We start from the raw sequence: 9,188 nt of genomic DNA, 5'->3' as shown, positions 1-9,188 counted from the left end.
ATACCAAAAATACATTAAAATGAAATTGTATTTGATGTTTAAAATACTGTGTTTGAAAGAAATGGAGTGGAACTAGAACTGCCACATGAAATTGTGATTGCTCTAAGCAACCATCCTAGAAAGGAAAGGGTTAGCCAAGGGTTAGTCTGTAAGTGTAGGCATATGAATCACCTCATTCATGTGACCAGGTGTTTGAGGCAATGGATGCTCAAAGGATTTATTTAAATAGTCTGTAGCCTGGCCAAGTTTTTGCAAACTCACTATTGATTTTGGATTACTATTTTTTTGGCTGCTCAGTTTGGAATCAATGGAAGAAACTTACACCTGTTCCACAGTTTTTTATATCCAGGCACCTTTGTACATCTCAAATTGGACATGCAGAAATGCGAGTAGACATCAAAAATTTCAGATTTTCTTATGTCATTCAGGGCAGTTTAGGAATTTGAAATTTAGCACATTTACTGGGTGGCATTAAGGCTTTCACATTAGAGAAAGCTATTGTAACATATTACATCAATTTATCATTGGAACAGGCTATGAAAAGACAAATCCAATGGTTGTGTGGGGTTTCTTCAGTTTCAAAAAAATGAGTGCAACTGTGGTTTGTAAGTTAGGTATAGATCAGAGGTACAGCTGCCCAAGTCTCCCTAAATGTTGTCAAACTATGTTTGCCCTTTATTTCAAGTAGGAGTTGCAGTGCTGTGGAGAAAATGAGCACAAAACCAGTGAACATATGCCAAATGCCTGAGAAATAAATGACACTGAAAAATTCAAGGCATGTCCACTCCATTCTATTGCTTTGAAAACAAGCAGCTCTTGAAAATATATGAAAGATAAGAATGCTATCTTTGTTTCTGAAGGTTGAGAAAAGAAGGATTAGTGCAACTTGGACAGTTTAAACACTTACAAAGAAGTCTGGTAAAATTATGGTGTCACATTCCTATTTTTTTACTCAGTGGAGTAATTGAAAGGATCTTTTCTTTGCACTACGTTTTCTCATTATTTCCTGGTTCTGAAATCATACATACTTTTTTCATATTTTTCATTTTTGGGGATGCATGTAGGGTTATGGAACCCTGATGGAGTTGGAAGCTCAAGAACTGATAAAAATTAAAAATATATACAAGCCAGTTCACAAGAACTACAGAAAATTGACTGTACTGGTACAAGGACTTTAGACTGTATTTCCTGAGTTTTCTACTTTGATAGTCCTGACCATGACAAATGCAAAACAGGATTCTGGAATCATGACTTGTTAAAGCACTGCTCTGTTGATCAAACCCCCACAATTATTTTACCTTCACATAACTGCTCTGGCAGCTTCCATTGCTGTCTGGAATCTGGAAGTTACTGTGGAAGTTCATCTCCAAGTGTTTGCTTTCATGTGTAATGATGGTCCATGTGCATCTGGTGTTCATGGGAAAGTTTTGAGGCCAATGAGGGGACCTGATCGTACCATTATCTGCATGAATGATTCCACCACAGCCTGGAAAACAGCAACAGGTGGGAGAAATGTGCAAATATTTTTAGTTAGTGTCAGCTTTGAACTGCTTCTTGCTTCTGTGACTGCAAGAGTGAGAGAGGAAAGCCCTGACACCCTTCATTTACCTCTCTTTTAAGCAATTTTCCTTCTCTCGTCCCTACAGCAAGGGGGTAGTTACACTCTAGAGACAGTCTCTCTTTGTACTTTATTTTATTCACAAGTTTCTTCTTGCCAGTTCAAACCCTTTTGCTCCAGTCCATCTATATACCCTTGGTAATTTGAAGTGAGTATTGCAGAGAGAGAGTAAGGCTCAGGAATACAGTAATGAGGAGCTTCTCCTGAGACTGTGAAGGTTCCTTCCCACAGCCCACAGCATGCACATCACGACAGACAGCCATTCAGAAAAGCACTCTAGGGAATAAAACCCAATCTACTGTTGAATCCTTTTTTCTTCTCACTATTCAACATGCAAATATTGTGGTTCCACATATGAATCCACTCATGCTACATCTGTTTACCCAGGGCAAAATGGTGACTTCTCCAGACCAGGCAGCCTTGTGGATCTCAGTGGGATTATGGAGGGCTGAAAAACATGCCTTTAAAAATGCTAACAGATTCATTTATAAAGGGGAATAGCTGTTCATGGCTCTGTGGCAGCTCATGCTTTTATGCATAATAAGTTCAGTTAATTTGAAACATGCTTGCAAATACCATGCCAAGAATAATTTACTAGGGCTATGTGTACAGTACTAGCAGCCCCTTATTATTTCAGAGATGATGTAGTAAAAGGATTAATAAATAGCAAAAAAAATGTTTATAACATTCTACATTTTTCCTCTTAAAGTATCTTTTTAAAACATAATAGCTTTAAAAAGAATATTTTTATTTTTCATTCTTCTACATTAAAAATAGCAATTGTGTTTAGAAGGAGGTGAAACCAAGCTTTGGTCACACATATGAAATGTAAACTCAGACATTCTCAGTGAACAAATGAGAAGAAAGCCAAAGAAAGGAAAAGGTATACCAAAAAAAGAAACCTCCTTTCACAGAGGGAATACAGCCTATGCACATTGCATGTGTAGATTCATGTCTATTACATCACTTGTGCACTTCCTTGCACAAGAAATCTCAGTGACAAGAGGGAACAGTGTCAAAACCTGCTTAAGTGACAGTGTATACTCATGCAGGCACAGACTGTTGATATGTTTAAGAAGACACTCCATCAACTGACTATGTGAATACTGCTATGTCGTTAATGGGTGGAAAGCTGATCACCATCACTCAGAAGGTTTGCAGCTGGAGGTGACCCTAGGGAGCACATGGCCAGCTCTGTACTGAAGTAGGAAGGCACAGTGATTTCTGTCCTGCCACCATCTGCCACAGCTACATTTGCCTTTAGTCCTTTTGTGATTTCTTGAAGCACACTGTGCAAGTGGTGAGCTACCTTAATTTTTTTTCGCAATCCAGAGATAATTTCAGTAGCTTTAAAAAAATAGACCATTCAATCCTGCATGTATATCACCTTCAAAAGAATACCAACATCACCACTGCAGTGGAAGAGTTTTTGGCTGTTGTCATATGTGCTCTTAAAGAAGTTCTGTCTGCCTCTCTGTTTTGAAAGTGACCTCTTCCTAGTTTTAAGTGTTTAAACAAATCAAACTGTGGAACAATTGTTATTCATGAAATGAAATGTCTCATAGACATTGACAATAAATACCACTGCCTGGAGAGTAATGGCCATAGTATCAATTTACAGCCATCAAGAAACTGCCAGTGGGAGACTTTAAAAGTACAAAATTGGTCCAAATTTTATTTCATTGTGTGAGATCAGATGTGACTGGTCTAATACTTCAGTTTTTTTAGTGCTGGCTTCTTTCATGGATGCTGAAGATGTTGAAATGTATCTCTTTTGTAATGGAAACTTACCTAAAGATTCTGCTGTCCATGTTGCATAAAAGCCACCTCCTTGAATTGAGTGATCAGAGTTAAAGATGACAACCAGCTTGTTGGAACCAGACCGAATAGTCCCAGGAGATGTGTTTCCACAATACTTTCCTATGACAGGAGATCCTGGAGAGCCACCATTCAGGATGGTAACAGAATCCCACTTACAAAGTGAGTGATTTTCAACGTGGAAGGCTGTAAAAGTAAGCTGCAACACACAAAAGTGACATTCAGGTGCTAAAACCAGCCACACTGGGGAGGGGTTAGAGCAATTCCAGCCAGATCCTAGTGCCATCCTGGCACAGTGAATTCTGGGTGTACTCAGGAATCCAACCCTCACTTATGATGCTTTCCTGCAAGTGTTACTTGGAATCTTGCCACTACAAGTAACAGCAGCTACGTATCTTGGGGACAGAAATGAAAGAAGAACACATAGGTTCAAAACTGGCATTATTGGGACTTAACCACATGTTTGAAGCTAAATATGTGCTTAAAACAGACTAATATGCAAAGGTGTTGAACTGCTTTCCTTCACTCAAGGCTTCTGGTCATGAAATACAAGTTTCTATGTAAGCAGAAATACTTGGACTTTTTTTCTTCCTATTATTTTGAATTAGAATGCAAACAATAGCTAAAAATAATGCTGGTTTCCATTAAATCTGAAACAGTTCCATGGTTCATTCCTGTGGCCCTGGATGCATCGCATAAATAGACCGAGCTGGGCAGGCAGGTTCTGACCGTATCCCTCCCAGACTGATGCCATTTGTCCTTGGAGTGGTACGCACACAGGTGAGATTTCCAGTTCAAAGATTTAGATTGCTGATCTAGTAGACTCCTGGTTTTGTTTATGCTGAAATATTGATGTGCACTAATTACTGCCTGGCCCTGTTCCAAGAAGGTGTTTTTTTTCCCCCAGTTCTGGGAGCAGGATCTTTGTGGAAAAGTTTCGCAAATACATAGTATTCTTCCTGTACCTTTTATGCATATATTCATTTCCAAAAGAACTCTGCCTGAGGCAAAGACCAAATACAAATTTAGCTCAAATGTTTTAAATTCAGAACTTTACCAGCAGCTGAAATTGGCAGCTTATACTGGAAAAATTAGTCTGCCTTCATTGAGGGGGCTGCTGCTCTGTCCTTTCAAAACAGAAATCTACTTCTGTCTGGTTAAGATTAGTTCTGCTTTAAACAAGTTTGTGGATTAAATAGAAATTCTGTGTTCTACTAAAATAATCCTGTGCTCCCAGAATACCTAGGCAGTGGTCAGAATATCAACAGCAGAATAATTAGGACTATGGGTTTGCATTTCTAAGAAATACTTCTGTACTTGTAAATAAGGAAAACAGGATAGGGAAACTAGTGGGAGATGTATATAAAAACCTGCAATGTATTTTTACAAAATTGTTTTTCGGATATTTTTTCTGACATGGTCCATAAATGTCACTGGTTGGACCTGTTCTTGAATGGATCAGTCAAATAATGCAGTGAGTGAAGTTTTGCAAGACTTGGTCATAAAGGTGGTTAAATCGGTCTCTCAGGAGTTTGACTCAAGAAAGTAGCACCTTGTTTATTAGTGATTGGTAAATAAGAACAGCATCTCATTGATGTAATTTGTACCAGTGATCATATTATCTTCCAGACTAACCAGTAAGATACAAAAGTAACTTTCTACTTGGCTTGTAACTTCTCTGCAGAGAAGAAAAACCTTCAGCCTCACGTTTATTCTCATGATAGTGAGAATATCCATGCGCATCTAATAAAATGAGTTATTTTAGTTTACTAAACATACGTAGAAAGTCATTGTTTAAAGGAGAAGTTAGTGCTATCTTTTGAGGTCAATTTATACTAGGATCCTTCTGCTTTCCAAAAAGCACAATCTAGTTTGGTTGTGTTATCTTCATTCCCTCTCTTAGGTAAGATCATGGGGAAGTATTTCATTCCTCCACATTTCTGATTTTCTAAATCATCTCAGACCTGTTCCTCAAGACTCAGAAGGTGCTTCTCACGCTGTCAGCTCTGCACACAATCATGGCATTATATTACTCACAGTGATAGTTTGACCCTCAGGGGCTTCCAACAACCAGGAGCAGCGATTCAGATTGCTGTAAGGCTCTGGGTAGTTAGGGCTTGAGATAACTCCATTTTCACCTGACTGTATACCACCACAGGCTGAATTGAAAAAAAAAAAAAGTAACATTTCAATACATTTTAGTAACTGAACACTATAATCAAATGAATGGAAGATTATTCAGCTTGTTATAGCACTAAAATATATTTAAGTTGGAGTGATACAGTTAAGGATGAACAATTTATCTGGGAAAATCCGAGCTTTAAAATCTTTGTCATTGAATAGTGAGTACACAGATGCAATGGCCTTGGAACTCTGCATATATTCTGATACTTAATATAGCTCTGCAAAACCTTTGCCAACTGACACAGCTGCCTCCTCCACCTTACCTTCCATTTATTTATCTCAGTCTCTTAAGCAAACCAGTGCCATTCTTGGACCAACACAATCAAGTAAAAAAGTTGCTGATGTGTCTAGATAAGCCCCAAGGCTAAATTCAGCTGTGACAGGATGAGTAGTTGTGCTGGCACATAAATGGCAAAGTGGTGTAATTTGCACTGATACACCTTTAAGTGGATTTCAAAATGAGTGTGAAGGTTCAAGTACCAGAATGCATTTCAGCTATGCTAACACTCCAGAGGTCTATTTGAAGTAATTCAAACTTGGCTGGTGTTACCTGTTACATGCCTATTCCCAAGAGCAACCAGCTGTTCTGAGTGTTGCACAGCATTGCAAAACCTCAAATGCAGTTCAGGGAATGGGAACAGTGTGGCAGAAAATAAATCTGAAAGTTCAACTGCTAGCACATTTGCTTTACGAGCATATAAATAGAGGCAGGCACTGTATGACTTTTGAGGACCTCTTTGAGAACTGATCCCACAATGTGTATTCTCAGTATCACCAAATGAATGGCAGAAGTGCCTCAGTCAGCAAAGGCAGAAGTCTGTCAAGCCATTTACCTTCAAATGTGTAATGGGCCATGAATCCTTTATCTTCTGTGTTTTCATCACTTATGAAGTGTACCCAGATCTGGGGAACAGCTATGACTAGAGGCAAAGATGGTGCAGCCTGACCACAAAGTCTGGCTATTAGCTCTCCGTCAGCATCCCCTAAGTAAAGAAAGAAAGAAAAAAGCACAACACTATTTGAATGCTAAAAGAGCTACACTAGCATAAAGGAATAGGGCAAACATGCATTTCAATGCGTTTTGACTAAAATTTGAGAAAAGTACATATCACACTTAGTAACTGATTATTTGTAATGGGCATAAGTATAGTGTTTTGGGATTAGAGATTGCTGGGATCCAAATCTTGGCAGGTTTCTCCAAAGCTATATTAATGATCCTTTTAATACCTCAGGCTCCTTCTCTCCCCCTCCTTCCATCCTGCACACTTTCATTTCATATGTCACATCAGACTCAAAAAGCTCACTGTTCTGCCCCAAAACTACAGACTTTTGGGGGCAGAACAGCGGGAAGAGATAGCCCAAAGACCAGACCACGTGGAAACCTATTCAGCCTTTAGTTTTGTGACATCCTCATTAAAGTCAACAGGGATTTTGTGGGGTTTTTTACCATATAGGGATGTGCATCATCCACAAACGAGTCATCATTGCGGTATTAATAGTGGGCATCTCTTTGCTAGGGAGCTCAATGTATGGTTCTCTGTATGGCAAAAAAAATACCAGCATTTGTTCAAATCCTTAAAACTTAAATGGAAGGCACAGCACAGGTCACTGTACTATTGTGACACTGAGTGTTTGCTCAGTTGGTCTTATCCATCACATTGGTAAAAGTATCAGTTTCTGTTTATTGCTGATAAATTCTCAGCAGAAATAAAATAAGTGTAATAGCATTCCTCATGTCATCCAGGCAATGCCATTCCTAAATTCAGTTCTCTAAGCATAGCAGGCTACTGGTCTTAAAAGTCCCCACTCGAAAGCAACTCCTAGTTCCACACAATGTGGCAAGCTGTTATAGTGAAGAAGGCAGTAGAGCAAGAAGGAGAAATTTTGGGTGCTCTTCAAAGCCTCACAGTTAGAAATTCTAAGTCACATGGTCAAGTAACTTCATCTTTCTGTCATATATGATGACACAGTCACCATTTGAAGTGCCTTGAAGTGCAAGAATAAAAGTGACATAGAATAAAATTCTATTAATGCAAATTACAGAGAGAAATGCTGCAAACTGTCTTGAGAACATGCTAAAAATGGTACTGAGCTGTACAAGCAGAAGACATTTATGATAAATTATGGTTCAGCAAAAACTAATAAGTACTTTGAGCATGTGAATTGTACATTTTCTTTTTTTCACTTCTTACAAGGTGATTGACTATGTGACAGATGGGACCCAGGTTACTCAGCCTCTACAGTGTGAAAAGTGACACCAATCATTGCTTTCATGAATGGCCAGAGATCTAGACTGTTGATAAACAGAAAATGTAAACAGAAATATTGTGCTGTAAGATTTCATTCAAACTGAAGGGAATGGTCTGAAAGACAAAGTCAAGAGTCTTCCACAAAAGCCAAAAGTTAGGAGTATATTTCACTGTACCAATATGTTCTGCTGTATTACCATGTACAGACTACATGCACGTGCCTGATAATTTAATAACTCAATATAAACCCTTATCCTAAGAAATTTGAAATATTTATTTTATCTATTTAGCTTAAATATTGCTCAGCGAATATATACAGTCAATTCTGCTTGTTTGCTGTGGTTTTTTTCATTGAGTACCACAAAGCATGTTGTATGGGTATCACAAAAACATTTTGTACATCTCAGATTCATGTGGGGTCTCTCAGGTAACTTACTGTTGAATTGGGCCTTTCCCAAGTACACATCTGCTGTGTCGAGAATCATAAACAGTATCTGCCTGAGTTTAGTGATATTCTGCAGAATTTACATCTCAGTGCTCATTAAATGTTCTTTGTCAGCCTACACAGATGAATTAGGGCATTCTGCTTTTGACACAAGACTAGTTATGAAACTGAAATTCCAGTAGTATGGCCAAAATGAACATTACTGTTTAGATGACAAAACTGTGCAGAGCTAAATGAGACTATATTTTCTCCCCTTTTCATGGGTCATATTGCTGGGAGGCCTGAGGTCCACAACAAAGAGAGTAGTGGGAAAGGATGAGTAACCAAGCAGATACATTTGATTCTTTCTTTCTCTCAGTTTTCTTTCTATTATTTCCCAGCTCCAGTGTATGCATGTGGGAGAACTGCTAGGCTACATAGCTACGTATGCCTTGGCTCCTCAAAGGACAAACCGATGCTATACAACCAGAAGTTCCTGCTCAAATGATTGTAAATAAGGATGTAGCAGATTTCCACTCTCAACCTTTCTACATCTTTCAGAAATTACTTCCTGGTAAATTAGAACCTGCTCTCTCTGGGACTCACAGACAGAGCTCTCAGTGAAGAAGACAGCTGCAGCTTTCATACTACACTTAGCATTAACTGAGTGACTTTCATATGACATTCCCAGTTGCTTGTTCTTGTAGATAGCTAAAGATGCTCAAATATGCAGATATATTACTGGTGCATTAACCCTGTGATTTTTTTCCCTTTTAAATGCTTTAGTCTGTATTTTGTGATGCAGTCTCACAGGAAATATGGATTGCTTCTTGGAGAATCATCTTATAGAGTACAAACACGGGATATGAAGTGGGTGTGCAGCCCAGAGGCTATG

The 9,188-nt window shown here is 38.6% G+C and overlaps 1 protein-coding gene across 1 annotated transcript in view; it reads right to left on the bottom strand.

The window, feature by feature from the left end:
- Positions 1 to 1,298: 1,298 nt before the first annotated feature.
- The window catches only part of LOC103802280 (cubilin-like), a gene marked incomplete at both ends in the record, with an annotated part of 20,364 nt that continues 12,474 nt past the window's right edge, over positions 1,299 to 9,188 (bottom strand). The window contains 4 exons of the mRNA XM_009074741.1: positions 1,299 to 1,486; positions 3,410 to 3,635; positions 5,474 to 5,595; positions 6,454 to 6,603. Coding sequence (XP_009072989.1) covers positions 1,299 to 1,486; positions 3,410 to 3,635; positions 5,474 to 5,595; positions 6,454 to 6,603 — 686 coding nt within the window. The remainder of the gene's footprint in view (positions 1,487 to 3,409; positions 3,636 to 5,473; positions 5,596 to 6,453; positions 6,604 to 9,188) is intronic.

This window comes from Acanthisitta chloris, unplaced genomic scaffold, assembly GCF_000695815.1.
Source record: "Acanthisitta chloris isolate BGI_N310 unplaced genomic scaffold, ASM69581v1 scaffold40230, whole genome shotgun sequence".
Classification (NCBI taxonomy): Eukaryota; Metazoa; Chordata; class Aves; order Passeriformes; family Acanthisittidae; genus Acanthisitta; species Acanthisitta chloris.
Note: the sequence above shows the minus strand (reverse complement) of the source record. Positions and strands in the feature narration are given on the sequence as shown.